Below are 26,314 nucleotides of genomic sequence, written 5' to 3' on the forward strand. Positions count from 1 at the left end.
AATGTTGACTTGTGATATGAAAACTTGTAAAAATAGATGTGAAAAAGAGAATAAACACAATTTTCGTATTACATTCCATAAGTAAGCATTATTTTACTTAATTTTAAGCTTATTCACACCGTATTATATGGATCAGTTTTAGAAACATATACTATCACATCACAATGTAGCGATTCTCAAGTGTGCTCATCGTTGTTTACTGGGGTAAGTAAATTATGAAACATTTGTAAAAGTGTCTTAACTAAATACTCTGAAACTAACTACGACTCTGTAAATAGAAGAAATTTACTTTGCCGAATTTGGACTTCGCAAATTAGTTCATAACGTGGCGAGTAATTTGCGCTCCCATGTAAAAATGTCTATTCATTCAAAAGCAGATTTTACTTTTAAGAACTAAATGGTGATATTATAATGCGAGATGCCTATTTACTGTCAGATTGATTTATTGACGAATCACAGTCAGCTTTACCCCCTTCGTTCAACAGTTGATTTTACCCCTCGCCATTATCTTCTCGTCTATTAATTCCTATGTCTGTGGAGTTTATTAAAGACTATGTTTTAAATATTTTCCTGTTAGAATAAAAAAGATGATAATAATTGCATTTAGGTACGCTCTAAAGGTTCGTGTGTCACCAAATAACTTTAAGCAATTGATCTCAACAATGTTATTCTTAAGATTTAGGTTATAAATACCTATTTATAACGATTGTTATTTATTCTTGAAATATTTCTTAGTAAAAACTTTTCTTTGTAAATCATAAATCATCATAAATCATCTTTTTACATTTCTGTAAACAACACCGCCTAAATCTAATAAAATATCAGTCAACACAGCTCAAGTCATAAAATAAAAGTTAAAATAAAGTAAATTGTCAAAGTAAGTATAAATAATTATTTCTTAACCGCTAACTAGGGTATTTATTAAGTAATAACAGAAAAAATCCACCGATTTATTAAAATAAACAGTTTTTTTCGTCTCCTGTAAAGTTGGTAAAAATGACTTATGCGGTGTTGTTAGCTAAGGGACGATATGTAATAAATTTATCCACATATACAGGGTGTATCGGCAAGTAAGAGTACGCTTGCCAAGAGTCCCAACCGCTTTCAACCCAACACTCAACAGTGAGACTATGGCATCGCCAATGGAGGCTGAAGGAAGCGAGGAGGGGAAGAGGAAGCTGGGGAAGACAGGCACGATCAAGTGATTAAAATACTTAAGTCGGGCATGACAATTGTCAGAATAACAGAATAGTAGGTATGAATGTGAATGAAGCAAGGAGTATGTGCCAAGACCAAGTTGTTTGGCGGTTTATCGTTTCTGCTTGCCAAGAGTCCCAACCGCTTTCAACCCAACACTCAACAGTGAGACTATGGCATCGCCAATGGAGGCTGAAGGAAGCGAGGAGGGGAAGAGGAAGCTGGGGAAGACAGGCACGATCAAGTGATTAAAATACTTAAGTCGGGCATGACAATTGTCAGAATAACAGAATGGTAGGTATGAATGTGAATGAAGCAAGGAGTATGTGCCAAGACCAAGTTATTTGGCGGTTTATCGTTTCTGCTTGCCAAGAGTCCCAACCGCTTTCAACCCAACACTCAACAGTGAGACTATGGCATCGCCAATGGAGGCTGAAGGAAGCGAGGAGGGGAAGAGGAAGCTGGGGAAGACAGGCACGATCAAGTGATTAAAATACTTAAGTCGGGCATGACAATTGTCAGAATAACAGAATGGTAGGTATGAATGTGAATGAAGCAAGGAGTATGTGCCAAGACCAAGTTGTTTGGCGGTTTATCGTTTCTGCTTGCCAAGAGTCCCAACCGCTTTCAACCCAACACTCAACAGTGAGACTATGGCATCGCCAATGGAGGCTGAAGGAAGCGAGGAGGGGAAGAGGAAGCTGGGGAAGACAGGCACGATCAAGTGATTAAAATACTTAAGTCGGGCATGACAATTGTCAGAATAACAGAATGGTAGGTATGAATGTGAATGAAGCAAGGAGTATGTGCCAAGACCAAGTTATTTGGCGGTTTATCGTTTCTGCTTGCCAAGAGTCCCAACCGCTTTCAACCCAACACTCAACAGTGAGACTATGGCATCGCCAATGGAGGCTGAAGGAAGCGAGGAGGGGAAGAGGAACCTGGGGAAGTATCTGGCTATTCAGATCTGGTCAGCAAACACGGCTAAAGTCATTTCGATTCAGAATGGTCTTTCACCACGGCAACATTGAAAGTTCATTGACTGTTCCGGAATGTGCCGAAAATATACCATATATTAAATTAAATTAATAAATTATAAGATTAACCCGTCGTATCCCGGAACCGCATATGTGAGTGCAGCACATTATCTACGAATTTAAAAAAATAAAAATAAATTATGTGCGATTTTGACCCTTATGTATAAGGAATTTGTATGAAGAACAAGGTCACAATCGCTTGGGCTATTCTCGTTCTTTACGCAGCAAATACCGGAATGACTTCTAGCTTTTCAGATTTTTTACAAAGAATTTTTCTGTGGAATGCCAACGAAATATTTGCCGCGTTTTTAGTGTCAAAGCGTCTTCTTTCATTATTTTTGATATAAATTGATTGTGGAAATAATAGATTTGAGGTATCATCAGAAAGATAGTTTTATCTACATTATTTTGATGTAATTTTTATAATATTTCACTCAAGAAAAGTGATGAAAATTAACTTCGTAAGAAATGTCAAAATTTTTACGTCATAATGAATAATTATATTTTTAGCATTATTTGTTTACAGGTTTCTTGTACAAAATAATATTATTAGTAACAACAATTGTATAAACTACCGAAATCTGGAAGAATTGTTATCATATACTTATATAAAGCGACACAAAAAAAATTTAAGTGGACACTTGACGTTTGATTTTGGAATTTACCTTTTGGAAATTGAGCTAGGAATTTCCTGGTACACCACAGGTTGAGATACACAAATTAATCAAATAAAATTTCTTTACGCATTCCGGCATTTGAACCCGCGACCTCTGAATATGTAGCCAGGGGTAGTAGCTACTTAACCACGAAGGCCGTGGTAAGTGCTTTTAGGGAAATATACAAATTTGCAGACACTATACAAATTACACAAAAAAATATTATTTATTTTTAGTTTCTTTTTGCGCAATTTCACATAACTTAAAAATAATAAAAAATAACATATTTTACATGGTGTCCGGAAACTAGTGTTACAAGCGAGAAACTGGTTAATCTACACCGCATAGAAAACCCAGGAAAACTTGTTTTTTTTCCAAGAATTTTCATTATTGACACATTTTCATTATTGACATATTTTCATTATTGACATATTTTCATTATTGACATATTTTCATTATTGACGCATTTTTAAAGACAATAAACAGCTGATATTAACCCCATAGCGACTGAATTTTTTAAATTTTTTCTATAACAACTTTATTTTTACTTTGGTAGGTTACACTTATTAACTTTTCCTCATCTGTGGTGTGTATTTACTACACATTGCTTCTAATAACTTTAATAACTCTATAAATATAATACATTCTGGGTTCATATTTTAGGTATTCCTCCGTCATACATTTATGCACTGAATTAAAAAATAATATTTTACGTAGTTTTCAAATTCAATTAAAAATCAGAGATTTTTGTTAAAAATCGAGAGCAAATACACCAATACAATCAACCGTGTGATACTAATACGCGAGGAGTGTGCGTGGAAATGCCACGCTATTGATGTCCCACTTTAGTTCGTTATATGGGAATATGAGAAATCCACACGTCCGCAGTTGTATTTTGATTTAGACCATGTGCAGTCCAGCGCCTGTTGTGCCAGCCGGCCGTTTTTGGTCGCGGACCGTCGTTAGATGTGGACCTCTCGCACGTTTTTTTGCATCTGCCGATGGTTTTTTTCATATTTTCAGCAATTAAATTACAATTATTATCACTTTTGATATAAAATATAATAAACATAAGCGATTAGCTATGAATATTCATATTTTTCCGATATTAAATCACGTGTTTTGAGATGTGTATTGACTACACAGCACCGGAACGCGTGGATTTTTTTAGCACAGTAAGGTAAAGGTTTATGTAGCATATCATTGAAGAAGTACATTATACTAATAAATCTAAACGAACGGGTTCGATTCCCAGTTGAGACCGTTATCTTTTTATTTTTCTGTGTCTTGTTCTGTTTCATGTTTCGTTTTTATTAGTACTATCTACTTCTTTAATGATTTTTCAAATTTCAGACTCGATTTACCCGAAAAACAAAGCTCAAATCAAAAAAGTTACATTTGCCACCAAATCGACCCCAAATATGTAAATAGCCCAATTACGTAGATCCACAAGTTTCCCATTTGTATCACGAGTTTCCGAACACCATGTACATGTTAAAAATCAACATGTCCACTAATTATTAACAACAACGATAATCGCCAAGTTCGTTGGGTGCACGCACAGTCTCTTGTCACTAGTTGGCCAAGGCGGCCATCGCGTAGTCCGGTGCATCGCGGCGACATCACTTGGCCACACCCACGAGCGCCGGTCGGACGCACCGCTCCTGCAGCTTGTAGCCAACCTTGCTGACTACAACAACGGTGCCGGCTTCAACTCCGTCCACCTCCTGGAAAAGTAAACACTTTTAATTATATCAGTGGCGGTTTTCTCTAAAGTGCGTTTGACAAACTTGAATGATAATAATATTATAAACAGTACACCATTTAATATTTCTATTTTTGAGACCGATAATTCGTGGTGGAATTCCATTATAATATATTATAATAAAACAAATAAAAAACTTTATTCCACTTAATTTTATTTTGACCGTAACCGGTTTCAGCTCGTCAAAGCCATCTTCAGACTGGTACACAAAATTCTTAGTCTACGGTTTATATACACAACATATGAGGGAGGGGGGAGAGGGGTAGTTTATAGGGTTTTAATCAATTTTATTTGTTACTAAGTCGTTTAAGATTGTCGAATTTCTAACTATTTGGTAATTCCAGTGAGCTAATTACCTTGGGTTTGTAGCTCATTTCAATATTTATTAGGGAAAAAACCTCACAGGTAATATGCATTATTAATGACCTAATTTTACTGTCAAATGGGATTATATTTGCTTTTTGAAAAGATACATGTTTACATTTGAGAAATTATTATAAGAATTAAGAAAGTAGGGACTTAGCAACTGATACTAATAGCTTATTAATTACAAAGTTACTTATTGAAGGGGTACATGTTTACATTGAAGTAGGGATGGTCTAACCTAACTACATATTTTAATGTCGAAATTATTATGAAAATTACAATGGATACAAGAGCGGAGACTTGGCAAATGATTCTAATTGTTTATTCATTACAAAGTTAGGGTCTATTTTATTAATTAAGCGAGTAATTTCTAAAGATTCTAATCTATCAAGCTTGTGGCCTTTATTGCAAGTATGGAGGACTTTAACATCTCTGTCTTTATCAAACGAGTGTTTGTTTTCTAATAAATGTGATGCTACATTTGACAATTCGCCTTTATTATTTACCCAATTTGTAAAATGTTCTTTAATACGGGTTTTGAAAGATCTCCCTGTTTGACCAACGTAATATGCTGGGCAGTACACCATTTAACATTAAAATATCATATAACTGATAATATGGTCAAAGAGCAACCCGATATTCCCATACTGTGCGTTATAGAATCAGCACAAAATAATTCACAAAAAAAAACAAAAGAATACAATCCCCTGACAGTGAAATCTTACAAACCAACGTCAAAACAAGACGATCTCATACAGAGAAAGTTTGATGCCATGTGACTTCCGAAATTTGAGGAGTGTCACCGAGATTGGCCGAGCCATCACAGCCCGCACAGAACTTTTCACTACATAGATGTTTGGGGTCTGGTAAGGAGACAATAAAAGATGATGTCGTGTTGTGTCACAGCTTTTATTGTGAGTCAGTGACTTGGACCGATGAGGATAACACCAGGTGTAGACGGCGATGATGACGGTAGAATGGTCGAGGCGCGGGTCAGTGAGTCAACACCGCCTTGGTGGAGACCGGACTCGTGGATGTGTTCAGCACTGGTGAAGACATGGAGTCTTCCAGGTACTCACCTGCGCAAAGAGGGCCTCGTGAAGGTTCGGGTTAAACTTCTCCTTGACGGGGTTGACCACCTCCAGGCCGTGCCTCCGGAAGACCTGCGTGAGCTGCGCCTCCGTCAGGGTCAGTCCGTCCAGCAGACTCTTCAGGTGCGGATTGGCTTCACTTATCTGCAAACCAACATACTAACCTATAAAATTCTAAAAATACAAAGTGCAAAGGGTATAGCTTTTAGGTTACATCCTATTTCTTCCAGCTAACCCAACAAATACACATTATATTACATAACCCAACAATTACATGTTAACAAATATATGTAAATAAAAATAAGAAACAGAGTTGTTTAATTTATGTAAGGTATTCATTTAAAGTATTAATCCACCAAGGTATTAGGGTACAAAACACTAATTAGACCAGTGCTTACGTACGCAGCTGAGACGTGGGTTCTAACTAAGAAGAATGAGCGAGCACTGGACGTTTTTGAAAGGAAAATTTTGAGGTGCATCTTCGGACCGGTTCTAGAAAATGGATTTTGGCGCAGACGTTATAACAATGAGCTCTATACTCTGTTTAAGGAGCTAAACGTCACAAAATTCATGTCACTGGGAAGACTTCGGTGGCTAGGTCATGTGGAGAGAATGAGCGAGCATCAAGAACCAAAGTCCCTGCTGAGCTCAAGACCGATAGGGAGAAGGAGCCTGGGAAGGCCAAGGTTAAGATGGAGCGACAACGTCCTCAAAGATTTGTCTGCCTTGGAGCTTCGAAACTGGAGAGAGCTGGCGCGGGACCGAGATGAGTGGAGGAAGACTCTTGAGGAGGCCAAGCAAGACCCACCAGGGGTTGTAGAGCCAAAAGTGATAATGATGATTCATTTAAAGTGTAGTGACATTTGTTTAAAAGAAATGTTTTTAGTGATGATTTAAATTTGAGTATGTCGGTTATTTGTTTGATGCTTCAACATTGGCCTTAAAGATTTCAAAAGTCATTTTAGGCAAGAACACTAAAATATGGGTTATTGTAAAATGTTTCATTCAAAGCTTTGTATATTTCATGTGTATTGTAATAGGATTAAATCAATCTGTAATGCACAAAAAAAAAAAAATGATACGTCGAATGTTGTTATACAGGGTGTATCGGCACTAACCCGACAAACTTTAACCAGCTATTCCTTAGCACATTTGGAGTAAAAAATGTTATGTGCACTTTGCTGTCCGGTAACGTTTTTTTTTAATAAAAAATTAATTAAACATATTTTCACCACATGTCACCACTGTTTTATCCTTTGTCAAAATTTGAAAGCAACATCGCAACTCTCGCGTGTTGCTGCGAACGAAGCCCGTATTACATAATCCAGTACCAGAAAAGAAATATTTTATTTAACAATAATGATTATTCACATTTTTCGTATGCGAATCACTGATTGTCTTCTTGTATTGTACACATCAGTTTTATTTTTGTATCTAAATTGTTTCACCTCTGGAATGCTTTGGTTTCACCTCTTACGCGTTTCACGTATTAAATAGTCTAATTTTGAAACTAAGAAACTAATTAGTAGATTTCCTGAATTTATAATCGAAGTCCAATAATTCTGAGCACTTTTAAAAACAATTTTCCTCACTTAGGTACTTATCAATAATGATGGAGTTTTACCTACCATTAAAACTCTTATTATGTTGCCTTCCTCATCCAGAACATATATATTATGTGAGAGAGACGACATGTCGATTCTTGTCATAGTGGTCTGATCCTACTTCCTTTTTCCTGTTTTGGTAATCCTGGGATGACATCATCTACTCGCTCTGTGATTGGTTGTTTGTTTTGTCACCGGCAGTTGGCGTCTCGCGTCGTTTCATTTGTCAATTATAATCTCACCAAGCAGTGATTAAATATATGTTCTGGATGAGGAAGGCAACATAATAAGAGTTTTAATGGTAGGTAAAACTCCATCATTATGTACTGCCGTTCCTCATCCAGAACATATATATTATGTGAGAAGTGTTTGTTATCGCCTTGGTGACAGAACTGATGTCAATTGTGAGAGGTTATAGGTTCAAACAGATTTGTGAGAGATGGCAATGTCAAAGAGTTACCTCCTTCCACTACCTCCCTTCTGTAATGTTTTGCAAAAGTGTTCTCGCTCTTCCAATTTCCTCTTTCCAGGATCTTTTCAATGGGGCAATTTTCTAACCAGCTCAGTGATGCTACAGCAGACCTTGTACTCCCTGCTGATTTATCAATGCCAGCACTTTTTAGTACTGTTTTCACCCATCCTCCAATTATTGTTCTTGAGGCAGGTTTTGGCGGGCCCGTCGTTGAAATAAATAAATTTGGTATGGAATTTGATTCTTGTCTTCTTACTCTAGATAAGGTGCATACTTTACGGAGCCAATATACTGGATCTGTAGCTCGGTCTGAGGAAGCTTTAAGCTTCCATCCCGACTGCTGACGAGTAGTAGAATCAGTTTTAGATCCAAAAGCTGGCCAAAGTATAATATGGTCCCCATTGTCCACGAAACTGTCTGGTGTGTATCGTAACAGAGTAAGATCGTGCACTCTTCGTCCAGATGCGAGTAAAAGAATGACAGCGCATCTTCGAGAAGCCTCAAACAGAGTAACTGTTTCTGTAAGGTTTTCTTTCAACCATACAGTAACTTGTCTAGGGTCCCAGATAGGCAATGCTTTCTTCTTTCTAGAAGTATTAACTATACCTTTCATCACTTGTTTAACTAAGGTATGGCTGCTTAGCGATTCACACTCTGGGTTGGTTAATGTTGAAATGGCTGACTTATGAAGAGCAATGGTACTAGGAGCCAAGCCTTCTTTAAGTTTTAAATTGGCTAAAAATCTTGCCAACTGGGAACCTGAAGGATCAGCTATATCCACCTTATTCTTGACACACCATTGGCCCCACCTCTTCCATGCTAATTTATATGCGGTGACCGTTGAAGATCGCCATCCAGCATTGAGGAGGCCTCTCTCGTGTTCTGACCATTCATTGAGCGCTCCTCTCCAGCCCCAATCTTCCATACTTCCATCTCCAGTTTTTGAATCTGAGGAGGATGAAGACCTGTCGAGATATCCACCAGGTTGTCGAGTAGGTTGGTTATTTGTAAAGGTGGAGCTAGTGCTCTCGACTGGAGATCTGGCAGCCAGAACACCTTGGGCCACCTCGGTACTACCAATAGGTAAATACCGACACACTTGTTTAGATGTTCCAGGACTCTCGGTATCAAGCAGGGCGGTGGAAATACCCATGCCAGTGGGAAGCACCAAATCCTGCTGAAAGCATTGTGATATAGGGCTGCTGTGTCGGTGGGGTCTATGCATACATAACTGTTTACAACATGAGCTCTCTTGGATGCAAATAGGTCCACCATGGGTCTGCCCCAAGGGCAGAATATCTGGTCGGTCGCTGTAGGTAGAAGGTGCCATTCTGGTAACAAGGTCCCTCGGGAAAGATGATCGGCGAGTCCATTGTATCGTCCCGGGAGGTAATACACTTCCATCCTTATGTTGTGCGCGTCCGCTACTTCCAGAATCTGATAAGTTAACTGAAGGAGGTTCACTGATTTCGTACCTCCTTCGTTGCGTAGATATGCTAGTACCGTTCTGTTGTCCGATTGAATGAGACAAGTAGAATTGCTCAAACTGGCTCTCTGGTACTTCAATGCATGGAGAATAGCAAACATTTCTTTTAGGTTGCTGTGCCATTTGGTTTGTTGTTGTGTCCAACAGCCTGAGAGTGGGATGTCGTCTACCTGCGCCCCCCACCCGCTGTCTGCTGCGTCTGTCGCAATGAAGTGGCATGCTTTGGGGAAATGGATAAGGGAATGCGTACTCACGTTGTGCCTCCACCAATCTAGATCCTCCAGTACTGCAAGGTTTACAGGTACCTTCTTCCGGAGTGGGAGCTTTGTCATGGCAAGTGACTGGAGCTGCATCTGCCTGCAGTGCAAGCGACCCCTGGGAACCACAAACGCTGCAAAGTTCAGCTGTCCTAGGATGCTCTGCGCCTCCCTCAGGGACCATTCCTTCCTTGTCGTAACCTTTTGCAACGACTTCCATATTGCCCGGCACTTGTTCCTGGTTAGCATCTTCTGATTGAGGCCAGTGTTCCATAACACTCCCAGATATTCTATCGCCTGTGTCGGTAGGTGAACACATTTCTTTATGTTGATGGTCCAGCCGAGCGACTGTAAGAAATCCAACACTACTAGTGTCTGCAGTCGGAGAGTTTCTTGATTCTGATGAGCCAGGAGAAAATCGTCCAAGTACACAATAACTCGAATGCCCTTTTTTCGAAGGATCTCTGCGATCCAATTGGTTATTGCTGCGAAAATTTGAGGGGAACTGCTCAAGCCCTGGGGCAAACATGTCATCTGCAGACATTGACCTCTGTACACGACACGCAGAAAACGTGGATGGGTCTTTGCCACTGGTATATGAAAGTACGCATGCGCCAGATCTACTTTTGTCATATAGTCTCCGGGTTGCAAAAAGTCGGGTACTTTGAAGTGGGAGATCAGGGAAAACTTTTTCCCTCGCACAAAATCGTTCAACACTTTCAGATTGATGATGGGACGATTGGTCCCGTCGCTCTTCTGCACCAGAAACATCTGGGAGAGAAAACCCCGATTCATGGGTGCTGGTTCCAGCACTCCCATCTTCAGCAACTCCTTTATTTGTATGTCCATTTCGGGTGTTTGTCTTGTGGTGAAATTGTGCAACCTCACCTGAGTGGGTCTGGACAATGGAGGTCTCAACCAAAATGGGATCCGATAGCCATTGAGGATTTTTAGGGCGAAGTCGGGGGCATTTGCGATACGCCATTGTTCTAAAGAACTTCGCAATTGCCCTCCCTGAAATCGCCTGGGCTGATTGTCAATTGTTTCGGGGACGACGGTGCGAGGTCTGCCCACGCCCCGTCGGCCTCCGAAATTTCCGTCCTCTGCTGGAAGAGGAGGAAGGGCCAGAGTGGTGACCGGGGTCTGCCCGCCGGTACTGATATGGAAATTGGGTGAAACCCAGATTTCCTGCAGAAGCACATTGAGTCTGTGTTCTGTTATTTGGCCTTGACACAGATTCCAAGTCAGATCTCGCAGACCCCAAGGGTTGCCTCGCAACCCTTGGGGTCTGCGAGATCTGAGCCCTGAAGACTTTGCTTGCCCCACCAAGTCTCTGCAACTGGGAGACAAGCTTGTCTTCATTAAAAAGGTGCGATACCGTTGGAGGAATTTTATCCAGGGCTGATTTCTCCGATGGAGTTTTGCACAACTCCAGGATACGATGGCGTCGCCGCTCAACGATTTCCGCCCGCTTCCCACAAGCTATCTGAAGGATTGCATCGTTTTTTGCAATACTTCCCCCAAGGACATCCTGAAATTTCTCCGCTAGGGTCTTCGGCGAAAGTTCGGTGTCAGGCTGACAGCTCCAGGTTAGGACGCTCTGTATAGAGTCCTGGATGACCTGCCTTTGTTGGAGCGCCACGTGAGTGATTGCTGCAAAGGCCCTTTCCATTCCTGTGAGTTGAGCACATGCCGGCGTGAGGGAATTGAGCTCGCAATTTACTTCCAACTCTTTGAATCCCGGGTCTGCTGCATATTCTTTTAATGCCTTTGCGTAGCGTACGTTACACCAACCGGGAGTATCAAAATTTTGCAGGCGCTCCACCATCTTTAACATAGCATCTGTCGGTGCTCCCATTAACGGTTCCTTTAACGCAACTGTGGGATCCGGCACACGAAAAATCGGAGCAGCGGATGTACCACAAGCACTGGTGCCTGGTGCGTCTATAGGGGTTGACAAAGACTCGCCGTCAATTTCGGAACCCTCAAACTCACTCGCGTCAGAATTGCCGGCGGCCGCGGCATCTCGCCTGAACACGAAACGCTGCAGATCGCTTAACTGGCGCGTCAATTTCTTGAGCATCTTCTTTTGCGATCTCTTTTTGCGCCTTTTGTTTTTAGGCCGCGAACAACCCGAACTCGAAGACGAATCCGAATTCTCGCTGCGACGTCTGTGTGTAGAGGAGGAATCGATATCCTCGCTACGGCGTTTGTGCGTAGATTTCGTCGGAACTACGGTAGACATTATGACGCAACAAATCTGACCGTTATACTGCGTTCTTCCCGCCAAATGCACAACGCGTAATCTACACAAAGCACTATTTTTTTTCTTTTCACGAAAAGGAAACACTCTCAAGGAAGTTATTTCACTCGTTTTTGAGTTATCTCAGCACTTATGTATTTGAAAAAACTTAGCGCGAGATAATTCGACCACATTCGAAAGAATTTCGATGTCAATTGACAAATGAAACGACGCGAGACGCCAACTGCCGGTGACAAAACAAACAACCAATCACAGAGCGAGTAGATGATGTCATCCCAGGATTACCAAAACAGGAAAAAGGAAGTAGGATCAGACCACTATGACAAGAATCGACATGTCGTCTCTCTCACATAATATATATGTTCTGGATGAGGAACGGCAGTACATAATAATAATTGGATTATTTGAACAGCGCCGTTGTTTTTTAAATCACCGTAAGTGCTCTGTCAAAATGTTACTTGCTAGGCTATCCTACAACGTATATTTTTTAATAAATTTAGTTATTTACAACTTCGCGGAATGTGATTTATGAATATTATTGCTTATGTTAAAAGCCTTCCAGAATTACCGGAATATAACGAGCAGCTTGACACACTTAAGTTTATTTCCACTAATTTGAAGGTACAAAGAATGTATAGTTTTAAAAACAATCCCGATGAATCAAAAAACGGTTCATATAAAACTGCTGCGCAACACACTGAGACAAAGGAAAGCACTCACACAAACGTCATGACTGCATTGGATTGACCACCTGCAAATGAATGCTGCCAGATTGCTAATTTATTTAAACAATAATTATTAAATTTTATTTAAAATATCGCAATTTTTTTAAAAAATCGACAATAAATTACAACTATAATTTAAAAAAAATATTCTTAACCCCACGCTTTTTCGTAATTGATTAATTAATTCAGAATTTAAACGTTGCTTGAAATGACTAGCCGTATTTGGTGACCAGATCTGAATATCCAGGTTCAGAATTTAAACGTTGCTTGAAATGACTAGCCGTATTTGGTGACCAGATCTGAATATCCAGGTTTAGAATTTAAACGTTGCTTGAAATGACTAGCCGTATTTGGTGACCAGATCTGAATATCCAGGTTCAGAATTTAAACGTTGCTTGAAATGACTAGCCGTATTTGGTGACCAGATCTGAATATCCAGGTTTAGAATTTAAACGTTGCTTGAAATGACTAGCCGTATTTGGTGACCAGATCTGAATATCCAGGTTCAGAATTTAAACGTTGCTTGAAATGACTAGCCGTATTTGGTGACCAGATCTGAATATCCAGGTTTAGAATTTAAACGTTACTTGAAATGACTAGCCGTATTTGGTGACCAGATCTGAATATCCAGGTTCAGAATTTAAACGTTGCTTGAAATGACTAGCCGTATTTGGTGACCAGATCTGAATATCCAGGTTTAGAATTTAAACGTTGCTTGAAATGACTAGCCGTATTTGGTGACCAGATCTGAATATCCAGGTACTTCCTCACCTTCCACTCCTTCCCTTAGCCATAAAACTTACCCCAATTCAACATAAAAATTGTTTAAATTATCGGATGTAATGAAATGCATAATAATTAGACCCCAAAATACTTAATTATTCAGGGAAATAAACCCCTGAGTCATCAGTTGGAAATACCAACGACATTAAGTGAAATTAACAATGCAATAATCCTATTATTGCATTGTTTAAAATTTCACTTAATTATTAGCATTAGCAAATAATATTGGGATTAGCAAATAATAATTTACGACAATTTACTCGGAAATCAATAAAGCCAGAATAATAAAAAAAGAAAGTTATCACTTACGTCGTCTGTAAGTGGCTTTACCAAAGTTTGATAATGCCGTCAGAAGGTGAAACAGCTGTCACGCGTAATAATAATTACAACTAGCAGAACTTGTTTATAAACACACTGTTTTTATAAATTTTTTAATAAGACTGTTAAAATAAAAAAAATCTCTAAATTGAAATGGAGTTCTACAAACTAAACTTAAAATCAAATAAATTTATTGCGAAGGTTCAAAGTACTGTACTGTAATATTATATTAAATAATTTTTACGTGTTTAATTATTGTTTAAAGTCAGATTAAAGCGATTAAAAAACCCACCTGGCAATTCTTATTCGAGTTTCGTTGTTTTTACGTATTGGCGCGCTTACAAGCATCAGTCGTCTCATTTTTAACCATTAATATTTAGTGTGTAGGAAAGAGAGAAGACGCTTTTCGACACACTTGTCGAAAAACTTGTTGAATGCCGACGGGCATACTCTTCTACAGATTTTATTAAATATTGATATGTAGGTAATATTGATGTGTAAATGAATGACATTGTGAGAATTTTACCAATAAATAATAAATGAAAATGCGGACATGTAGTTTATGTTAATTTTTTTATTGGAGCATTTGTTCGAAGTGACTACCATTATTTTCGATGCAAGCGTGTAGTCTTGTTATATTTTGATTATTTAAGTTTGCAGGATTTGCTTTAATTTCTGCAGCGGCTTCCATCACTCGTTCGAGCAGTTGCTCTCTTGAGGCTATTGGCTTAGCATACACTTTTTCCTTGAGAGCCCCCCACAGGTAGTAATCCAGGGGGGTCAGGTCGGGTGATCTTGGTGGCCAAGCAATGGCCGGACTTCCACGGCCTATCCAACGACCAGGAAACTCGACATCCAAGTAGTTCCGCACGGCAATCGAATAGTGTGGTGGGGCTCCATCGTGCTGGAACCACATTCTCCGTAGTAATTCGAGGTTCACATCTTCCAGAATCTCGCCCAGTTGCACTTGTAAGAACTCCAAATACATCGGTCCATTTAGTCTGGGAGGCAACTCGATTGGACCGAGTATTTGATTTCCCAGGATTCCTGCCCACATGTTGATGGAAAATCTGTCCTGGCTCGACGACTCCCGAACAAGCTTGGGGTTTTGTTCAGCCCAATGGTGCAAGTTGTGCACATTTAGCACTCCTGTTTTAGTGAACTGTGCTTCGTCGGTAAACAATATGTTTTTCATGAAGTCTGCATCTCTTATGACATTATGCAGCATTCTTCTGCAGTACACGACTCTGGAAAAGTGGTCATTCTCCATGAGGCCTTGGCAGCGCCTATAGTGAAAAGGTTTGAGCCCGTGCTTCTTCAGAACTCTCCATACCGCCATGTGTTCCCTGTGTCCTATCATCAGAGCGACCCGACGCACGGACAGCGTGGGGTCTTCGGTAATTAAGTTCAGGATTCTCTCCTCAACTGCCACAGGAACGATGTTGTGTCCTCCGCCGGCGCCTTCAATCCGTCCGATGCCACAGTCACGCAATTGTTGATACATCTGAAACAAAACAACAAATAACAACTGCTTTTATTATTCAGCTCAGTAATAATGTCAAATAAACAATCGCGGGCTTTTTCACTCATTTTATTTTTTAAGAACACTTATTTTAGGCACATATCAGAAAACTTACGTTTTCTCTTCATTTATTTCATTTTTTTATAGTAAAATGTATAACAAAGTGTTTTAAATTATAATTTTCTTAACTAGGTACGGTTGATATCTTGGATTCACAGGGGTGAAATTGAATTCAAGTAATTTAAATAATCCCATGGTGAGAAAGGGAGTGAATTCAATTGCAGTGAATGATGCATTTATTAGAGATTAAAATTAATTAACTTTTTAAAACGCCGTTTAGTGACCACTGAACACAAATCACCTAAAGTACAATTTACATTTTTAAAGTTGGTGGCCCCTTGTTATGTTTTTAATGTTCCCAGTTTAAATTTCAAAAGCGCTTTTTGGCATTATCAATGAATGTAAATAGTTTCAATAAACAATTGATAGGGTACAAACCTGGACAAAGGTAGCATGGTGTGGGACGCGTCTTCCAGGAAACCTCATGCTCCTCACACTCCCTTACGGCTGCTCGTGAATTTCCATTGCAAAATCCATAAACAAAAACAATATCTGCTTGCTCGGCAGGTGGATAATTGAGGGGCATATTTCAACAGTAAAAACTTAGATAACAAAACAAAAACGAAACTAGAAACTTGATGACATGCGAACTCCCAAAACAGCACTGACCACTGATACGAGACGGGGTGGCGGGAACCACACGGGACTTGAGACAGAATATGTGTGAAAGAGATGACAGTAGCGCGGCGTTGCCAATTATTTTACCCCTATACTGTGGGCAGTAGCGGAGTGTGGAAATTTTATTTATTTTTTGTTTTTAAAAGAAAAAAAATGTTACCGGACAGCAAAGTGTATATAACATTTTTTACTCCAAATGTGCTAAGGAATAGCTGGTTAAAGTTTGTCGGGTTAGTGCCGATACACCCTGTATACTTTAATGGCCGTGTTTGTAGTGTCCTTTTTCAAATATAGTAATAATTCTCAAACTTCCTCTTTCTACCAACACTGATACTATCTTCAATACTATCAACGTTATGGACATAAAACAGCTCTTTGCAAGATCCATCTTGTTAATTTACACCAAAACAGCAAAAATCTATACAAACCAACTCAAACGATACACAATACCCGAGCCAAAAATAAAGAACTTCTCCAAACTCCTTTTGCTAGAACCACCTTTGGGCAAAGACATTTTAAATATACAGCTTGTAATCTATACAATACACTACCAGCCACGATTAGACAAACAGAGTCAATAACCAAATTCAAACATGAAATAAAGAAATGGATAACAAGTATTGGGCGCCCCACTATCACAAACATCTGTAAACCAAGTTACACGTAATCAATAACAACAATTCAAATACAAAATAAAATATTAGAATCAATAATTTTATAAAACCCCTTTGTAACTACGTTCTCCAACTAAATGCATTTATTTTTCATATATATTTATAATATTGTCGTACCTGTACCTACTTTTTCTATTATCTATCTATTGACTCCATAGTTTAAAGTGTATACAACCTTGTAATTTGTGTTTTGATTTAGTTATGCATGTAAATATTCTTTAAGTATCTGAATACGTCTGTCTCGTATAAATACACGTAAAAAACTTTATATTGATAGATAGATGAAATAAATAAATAAAAAAAAAAAATTAAAAAAATAGTTTTGTATGCTTTTGGGATTAATAAGTTTTCTGTGAACCTTGTAGCATGTTTATGTGTTGAGTTTTTTTTGTGGGAACTTTTCTGAAGATGATCAAACTAACAGGCATAACTCACTTAATGTTATCCTTCAAATGTGGATTACATGACCATCTTAGAACATATGACGTACGTCGTGATTACTTCAAGATTGATGCACTTAAAACTAGAAGGCAATTGACTGATCTCATATGTTTACATAAAATTATTCACGGTCAACTTGATACTACATTATGTCTTAGCAATATTAAAATAAATGTCCCCAATTCGCATTGTTTAAGACGCCATAATATTTTTCACCTAAATACATTTATAAATAATATCGCCTACTTTAGCCCTCTGACCCAGATGTGTCGACTATATAACAAGATAGAGTGTGCTGAAATAGATATTTTCGTCGATAATTTGTACGGATTCAGAAAAAAAGTTCTGGCGCTATTAAAAAATATTAGCTAATTCATTGTGTCAATTTTCTCTCTATGCATACCTCTCGTATTTCTTATGCCTCTTACCCAAGGGCGGATCCAGCTTTGGCGCCAGGGGGGGGTCACGTAGTCGTGGTCAAGTTTTTTTTTTTTTTAAAGAAAGACAAACATTCCCGGGTTACGAATAACCCAACAATAACTCCTACCACTACCACAGAAAGCCGAAAATGCTTGCTTGTGTTGTGATGGAGGACTTAGGTCCGGTCAGTTACAGTTACAAGAAGTTATAATTTAATTTTGATAATAATATATACAAATATTCTAAGACGTTCCGTATTTTTTTTTTTAATCGTATTTTTGAAACCCTGGTGATTTTTTTAAAATTTCAACTCGAAAAATCAGACAATTTTTTATAAACCGGAAAGACGGGACATAATTTTATATGTGCAAAAAAACGGTAATTAACTAGCCGAAAGTCATTTAAAAAAGAACGTTTTCCACACGAATGTCACAAAAATGGCATGAAATTGTACGGAGTTCTGTTCATAACATCTGTCAAAACACCGCCATCTTTAGCAAAAAGCATAAATATACCAAATCACCTACTCATGCAAAAAGTCAAATCAAAGGTTAAGTGGTTAAGTTCGCAGAGAACAAACAATAAATCTAGTGAACGTTAAACGTCAAATTCAAAAATTCGCCGGATATCAAAGTGTTGCCGTATAAAAAAAATAATCAGTGTGGAATTTTACAAAATTAAGCGAACATAATCGGAGACGGAACATTTTCATGTAAATCATTCAAAATCCATCATTAAAAATAATACTATGCATTTCTAAAAAAAATTACTAACGTTTTCGTAATCTTAGTAAAAAAATTAACCACACTTTTAGCCTTCATTTTAATTGATTCTGAAGAATTTGTTACAAATATTAAAAATGTGTCCACTTCCGAAGTTATTAATTCATCATCTAGAAAAATAAAATCTGGTACTTACCGCTAAGTCCGCTAACTTTATAGTTATACACGGGTTATAAAGTTTTAAAATCGTTGAACGTAAAATATATTAATTGTAAGGTATTGTTTTATTAATCTAAAATATAAATAACTTGCATCCCTCGTGCGGCATAATTTTATTTTTTTTAAATTCAATTATAATTTCGCCGAAATAAATTAAAATGTTAGCCTTGGGCAAAACCTCGATGAACGAGGTTGTGTCTCGCCTTAAGAATTGCTTTAGGAAGTATAGAAAGGCTGGTAATTCGCGCGGGCGCGTTAGACCTGTCCAGACCTGTCAAAAAACTTCCGAAAGAATAAGTTCTGTAACTTACTAAAATTACGTTAAGTGACTTTTGGTGTCGTTTACATTGGGAATTTGGCCAAACTCGCCTTCAAGAGCGATTTACAGGAAAAAAACTTACGAGTCTAACCCCAGCCTTAGAACATTAACAAATAACATTTGAGTTTAAACACACATACACTGGCATAATGAAGAAACTGATTAGATTACTTACCATTTCTTGTAATGAATTGAATTTGCAGCAACAATTTTTAAGAACACTATTACTTATATTGGAACTTATTTTTTTTAAACTTAGTAAACAAATAAAAGTAAACACTTTATTAATAAAGTTTAGTCGTTCCGATTGAGGTTAGGTTTTGCTAGACGCTAGACGTTAGTCGAAACAAAGCGCGCGCAAGCGTCACACGTGGTTACACGAAATGTGTCATAATAATATGAAAGGTGGCGGCCGAAGCGCGCGCCGGTGGCGGTGCGCGGTGACGCGGTAACATTCAAATTTTCGATGCGTTCGTTCCTGAATAATGCGTTTGCCGTCAAACAAAGTATTATATTAAATTAATTAAATATTGAAAGTACTTAAATAAAATTTATATTGTGACAAAAAATATATAAAAACATTATGTTTAACAATTTTAATTAGTGGTCCACCTAGGTCCTGGATGGGCCCAGGACCTAGGTAGTCATGACCCCCCCCCCTGGGCTGGGATCCAGGGGGGGGGTCATGACCACCGTGACCCCCCCCCTGGATCCGCCACTGCTCTTACCACTTGTAATAATGTATAATGTAATGTGTTACTTGAGCGAGCTTGTATATGATTGTGTATTTTACTTTTATTTTTTGATGTTTTTGTTTTCTATTTGTATGTATCTGTACTTAATTGTATGTATCTGTATTTATTTTTTTCTATCTTTATTTAATTGTAGATTTTTGTAATTGTACAATAACTGAGTTTTTATAAGTGGATTGTTCTCACGTAAGTGTGATCATCTGTAAAACCCAGTATAAATAAATAAATAAATAAATAAACTCCATTATATATATGTCTGTCACTGTCAGAAGTTTGAGATTCTTAAAAATTGCTCTACATGGAATCCAGGTGATCAGAGTGTGTAATTTTTCGTAGGCACCTCTTTTGGATGATAAAAACATCTTTGGCGTTTACTGACAATATTACAATATTACTTAAGATACATGTCATCCAATCTACTGACATAGAGTAGTGGAAGCATGGAACTAGCTTCCACAACCTGTCATCCATTCTACTAACATAGAGTAGTGAGAGCATGGAACTAACTTCCATAACATGTCATCCAATCTACTGACATAGAGTAGTGGAAGCATGGAACTAACTTCCACAACATGTCATCCAATCTACTGACATAGAGTAGTGGAAGCATGGAACTAACTTCCACAACATGTCATCCAATCTACTTACATAGATTAAGATAGAAAAGAAGGTTGCTCGTGGATACACCAAAGCCTACAGAAAGGGGAAAATCATGGTGATGAGGTGGAGAGATAAAAAAGATGTTGTAACGTGTTCTATTACAAGTAAATGAACCGTTAATCAAATCCAAAAGAAATACCACAATGAAGAGTTCATTCAATTGGTTTTGAATAAATCACGGGAAAAAGTGGAATGAAGGAACAGCCTACCTATAGAATTCCCATGAATCCGGGCAGTAGGGCTCTCGATGAACTTGCACTGTTCACGGGGTTAAATTTCCTCCGAAACGAGACAAACGAGATGTGATTTTGATATTTAGCACAAAGCATGTGAATAATACAACGAGAACACTACGATTGCACCTTCTCGCTATACGACACAAATTCGACTGTTGTACTTGCGACAATTTACAATGCAACAAAAATCTTCTTATTTTCAAGTATGGGTAAGGCTGTTTTTAAGGAAGGAAATGCCCTGTCACCAGAAAACAGGGTTTCCATTTACTGGAGCAAGCACTCTGGAATGCATTAGGGTGGACCATCAAGCAACCCAAACCCCTTACGTCTAACTGAAAGACATTTTATCTATGTCTTTATCTCTATCCCTAGCGCAGGCAAACTGAATGCTGCAAGACGTTGCGCTATTTGCTGCTCAGCAAAGTGAGGAAGGTATTACTGTGATACTGACTGTGATGTGGGACTTTGCATCCCTTGTTTCAAAATGTATCCTATGTTGAGAACCTATGACTTACAAAACGAAATAAAAAGGGTCATAAATGAGTCTATTGTGTAAAAATATTGTCTGGTATATTGAAAACAAGTATTGTTATTGTGAAATCTATTGAAAAAATACCCCATGTTTTTTTTTCCTACATTTTACCCAAAGATAGGGCGGTAGTTGGGAGCAATCGGGGTATGCTGTGGGGCTGGAGGAAGTGTAAGGGGAAGGTTGGCTTGGATGGCTACTGACCTGTTCTTTGGGAACGGAGGTGGTGGCGATGGCCAGCGTGTCCGCAACGGCCAGGAGGTCCTTGCAGAAGCCCTGGATGCTGAACACCTTGGCATCCTCTACTTGGCGCGCCATGCGTCTTCGAAGGTTCTCGCCGTCGGCAAGCGCCCGCTTGTATTTATCCTGCAAATCGAATGGTGCGTAAATATAATTACTGATTGCCAAGCAGAGCTGGGACTTCATTTCAATAATAACCTAATGATAAAAAGTCGAATCATCGAAGATCGAGATATATATGCAAAATCGAAATAAAAACGAAAGTCAGTACAAAATTTTTATTAATATACGATCTGTGGCTCAGTCTGTCTGTGCAGATAGAGAAACAATAGCGCGTGTTGCTTTTATTAATATACGATCTGTGGCTCAGTCTGTCTGTGCAGATAGAGAAACAATAGCGCGTGTTGCTTTTATTAATATACGATCTGTGGCTCAGTCTGTCTGTGCAGATAGAGAAACAATAGCGCGTGTTGCTTTTATTAATATACGATCTGTGGCTCAGTCTGTCTGTGCAGATAGAGAAACAATAGCGCGTGTTGCTTTTATTAATATACGATCTGTGGCTCAGTCTGTCTGTGCAGATAGAGAAACAATAGCGCGTGTTGCTTTTATTAATATACGATCTGTGGCTCAGTCTGTCTGTGCAGATAGAGAAACAATAGCGCGTGTTGCTTTTATTAATATACGATCTGTGGCTCAGTCTGTCTGTGCAGATAGAGAAACAATAGCGCGTGTTGCTTTTATTAATATACGATCTGTGGCTCAGTCTGTCTGTGCAGATAGAGAAACAATAGCGCGTGTTGCTTTTATTAATATACGATCTGTGGCTCAGTCTGTCTGTGCAGATAGAGAAACAATAGCGCGTGTTGCTTTTATTAATATACGATCTGTGGCTCAGTCTGTCTGTGCAGATAGAGAAATAATTGCGGGTGTTGCTTTTATGTCCAACAAAAGGCGCTGTTTTTTTACTCCTCCTGCTCCTCCTACTGCTCCTTGGTTCGTCCCCATCTTGAATATGCTTGTGTTATCTGCTCTCCTTTTTATGCTGTCCACATTCGACGCATTGAATCTGTTCAACATCGGTTCTTAAGAGGGATTGCTAGGAGGCTAGGATTAGAAAAAGGCAAATACTCATATGATGAAATTGAACGAACTCTAAACCTCTCTCCTTTGGAAGTCCGTCGGGAAAGAAATGACCTCATTTGCTTCTTCAAAATTATAAATGGTATTATTGATTCACCTACTCTACTGCAACTCATTCCCTTCAATATCCCCTCGCAAAGACTCAGAAATAATGAATTGCTCTTCCTCAACCATCATTCGACAAATTATGGATATTATTCACCATTGTCCAGAATGTGTAAACTGGTCAACTCAAGTCTTGGGATAAGTCTGAATGATTTTTGCCAGTCGCTAAACAAGTGACGGAATATTATAAGTGTCCTGTGGTCCTGACCCACGGCGTATTCTTGACTTGATTCGACTTGTCACTTTATTTTCTTATATTATATCTACCTTTTGTCTTTGCTTTCATGTACCTTTGTCTACTCCTGTATTTTTCATTTTACTGTATTCGTGTTATTATTTTGCAATTTGGACGATGTCCGTAAATAAATAAATAAATAATACTTTTACCTCATAATCCCTGCTTTTTTCTTTGTACGTTTCCAGGTCCTTGTTCAGTTCTTCGATATCAGCTTTGTATTTCTTCTCTGTCGCACTCAGACCATCGTCACTCTCTGCGTCCTTCTTTTCTTTAACCTCCTCTGATGCAAATGTCCTGGCGGGGAATGCTAGAGGGAGACGCATTTGAACGGGTGACCTCCTGAAAATGAAGAAAATAACATTTTATTGATTTTATGTAATAGAGGGTGAATAAAGTGATGAATACGTAAGAGAGGATGGTGGAAGAAGTCAGGGACACCAAAATAAGACAACAATTTGGGAGGCTGGAATGGGTATTGCTACAGATGGTGACTTAGCAGGGGTGCCCGGGTTCACGGGATGAGGTTCGCCCATGTCTCGGTGGCAAGTGCGTCTGCCCACCAACTGCGTGGCACGCCAGACCAGGAGAAACTGGTCGAGAGAGACCTTTTAACCTCTCCAGCCAGACTCTCCCAACTTATCTTAATTGAGGGATGTATTCATACGTTTGTCACTCCTGGAAACATGGACCCCCAGATTCCTAACCATCCTTCATACCTTTTTTCCTTCCCAGAATTTCCTCTCCTTCTTTTCCTTAAGCATCACACATCAGCATCTGCAAGGATGACTCCTGTGTGGAGATAATGTCAAAAAACATTGACAGAGTCAAATACTCAAGACTGTATAAATTTTAATGAAATAAAGATTGTGTGCCAATACATGAAGATCCGGAAAGAATGCGAAGCTAATGTAATCATAAAGAGTAAAAATAAGAAGGGGACGCTTAGATGCTTTGGGCATGTAGAGTGGATGCACAAAGAGGGGAGTGTAAGAAGTATGTATGAGGCGAAAGGCCTATAAGGAAAATAACTTCCCTCAGGGCCCATGACATCTTTGGGGGTGCTGTTAGAGTATTTTGAGGACAGAAAGAAGTGAACAAGACCCAGTGGCGGTGCAAAGGGGGGGCAGGGGGGGCGGTCCGCCCCGGGTACCAAGGACCAAGGGGTGACAGCGACAACACACTTGTGCAGCCAAATAAGACCTGCGTCACACACAGCTATAAAAGCGCAAGCAGATATCTTTTCTACCGTCACACGACGCTATAAAATATTTCTTCCTATGGTAGGGGAAGGAGTCAGACGAATTAGAGAGCTGCCACGAAGTTCCATTTGTTTGTACTGATCCGCCCGTTTAGGCAGCTCCGTCCCCTGTTCACAGCGGAGTGGGGGGTGCATAACTTTTCATATATCACCTCAGGAGCGGTTACGGCATAATATGTTTACTGTCTATGGTTCATCTGCGCATAAAAGCGCTAGGTGTGACAGGTCTCATGGAAGTGTATGGAGAGCGATATTTGGCGTGCGATCATCTTTTATATTTTATAGCTGAGTCTGACGACTACATAATGCGCACAAAATCTCCCTATAAAGACTGCCCACGAAGCAGTTCAATGGACTACATTGGAGCTCCTCAAATTCATTATAAAATGGGGCTATTCTGAGTCAGTTCCAAGTTTAGCGCTGTGTCTAGTAAGATCAAGAAAGGGACGCTTAGATGGTTTGGGCATGTAGAGCGAATGAGCAAAGAAAGAAGTGTAAGGAGAATATACGAAGCAAATATGAATGGTAGCAGAAGTCGGGGACGCCCGAGGAAGACATGGCACGACCAAGTGAATCAGATACTTGAGTCGGGCCATGTCAAGAGTCAGAATAATAGAAGAGTATGTATGAGACGATGTATGAATGTGAATGAGGCAAGGAGTGTGTGCCAAGACTGAGTTGGCGGTCCGTCCTCTCTGCCTACCCCTGCGGGGAAACGGCGTGATGGTTAGTTAGTTAGTTAGTTCTAAGATTTAATCTGTGTTTCGGTGGCTTCATGTGAAAGAAACATTTCAAAGTTAAAATTAATAAAATCTTATTTAAGATCCACAATGAGCCAAGCGCGACTAACCAATCTTTCGATTTTATCAATTGAAAGAGACAGGAAAATAAATGTTGATAATGTCATCGAATATTTCAGTAAAATAAAGTCTCGTAAGCATGTTTAGTATTGGGTGTTTTATTTTAAGTAGGGGTGCTCAATACAAAACCGCCCCGGGTGCCAATCTACTCTACGCCGCCACTGACAAGACCCCTTATTGTAGGACGAAACAGAGGTTCGCAAATCGCTTCACAGTCAGGTTACTGAAATCACAAGCAAATTGTAGAAACCATCCATTGTCATGTGACAATAATGTCAACCTATTATTGTGCTCGCGCGCGAGTGTTTCCTGACTATGCACTTGTGCCGAAGGAATCTATGACACTAGATCCTCGGTCCATTAAAATGCCGGTAGAACAAGGACAGCATTCCCACCTGAAGCCTGTGCTCTAAAGGAAGCTATCAAACTGACCGACTGTTTCTAAAGTCAAGGGTTTATTAGAGTATTTAGGGTCCCCGGACCAGAGATTACTGACAAATTCAACGTGAATGGCAAAAGTCGGGAGTGGTGTGTGGCGGTCTATCTTCTCATCCTACCCGTGCCGAGAAATGGTGTGATTGAAACTTAACGTATTATTAATTCATCTTCCGGATATTCTTGCATCATACAAATTTGTACTTGGATCATTATTATTTTAATTATTTCACTTTTATAAACATTTAAAACACAATAAACGCAAATATTATTGAAATAAATACAACATAATTTATCAGATAACTTCTTTATCAATGTTTGAAGCGCAGATTTTGAGGTTATATTGCAAATGTTGCGCAACGTATGTTTACCTGAAGGCGAGCGAGGGTACATATCTCGTAGAGACCTCACTGATGCTTCTGGCCATTCGCAAAACTGAGGAAAACTTTAAACTGGTCATATTGATACACTTTCGTAATTGTTTTATCACAAAGTCCAAAGATTGCAAACTCCGCATCAATCTGACGTTTCTGATTCTGATTTTTCGAACATGAGAATACGTCAGATGATGACAGTGTGGCCATTGGAAAAAACAAATAAATTAAACGTCGATTAAAATCATCAGATTGCCAAAATTTTACCTGTTAAGGCTATTCTATGGCAAAAAATTATAATTCAGTATATATTTACCCCGCAGCAAAAAGAAAAATTAGAACATAAATACAGTACTAGAATCACGCGCAATGACGGGTTAATAGTTCCAAAATGTAATAATAAATACGG

General features: G+C 39.0%; 1 protein-coding gene across 1 annotated transcript; it reads right to left on the bottom strand.

The window, feature by feature from the left end:
• Window positions 1-1,653: 1,653 nt before the first annotated feature.
• Window positions 1,654-26,061, bottom strand: Roe1 (grpE protein homolog, mitochondrial Roe1). The gene is made up of 5 exons (XM_089644340.1): window positions 25,903-26,061; window positions 23,128-23,317; window positions 21,457-21,618; window positions 6,101-6,256; window positions 1,654-4,617 (listed from the first exon to the last, which is right to left on the bottom strand). Exons 1-5 carry the CDS (start codon window positions 26,046-26,048, stop codon window positions 4,513-4,515), a joined length of 759 nt encoding a protein of 252 aa, XP_089500466.1. The 5' UTR covers window positions 26,049-26,061; the 3' UTR covers window positions 1,654-4,512.
• Window positions 26,062-26,314: the final 253 nt, after the last annotated feature.

This window comes from Hesperophylax consimilis, chromosome 20 (assembly GCF_061612785.1).
Source record: "Hesperophylax consimilis isolate HC1 chromosome 20, BYU_Hcon_1.0, whole genome shotgun sequence".
Classification (NCBI taxonomy): Eukaryota; Metazoa; Arthropoda; class Insecta; order Trichoptera; family Limnephilidae; genus Hesperophylax; species Hesperophylax consimilis.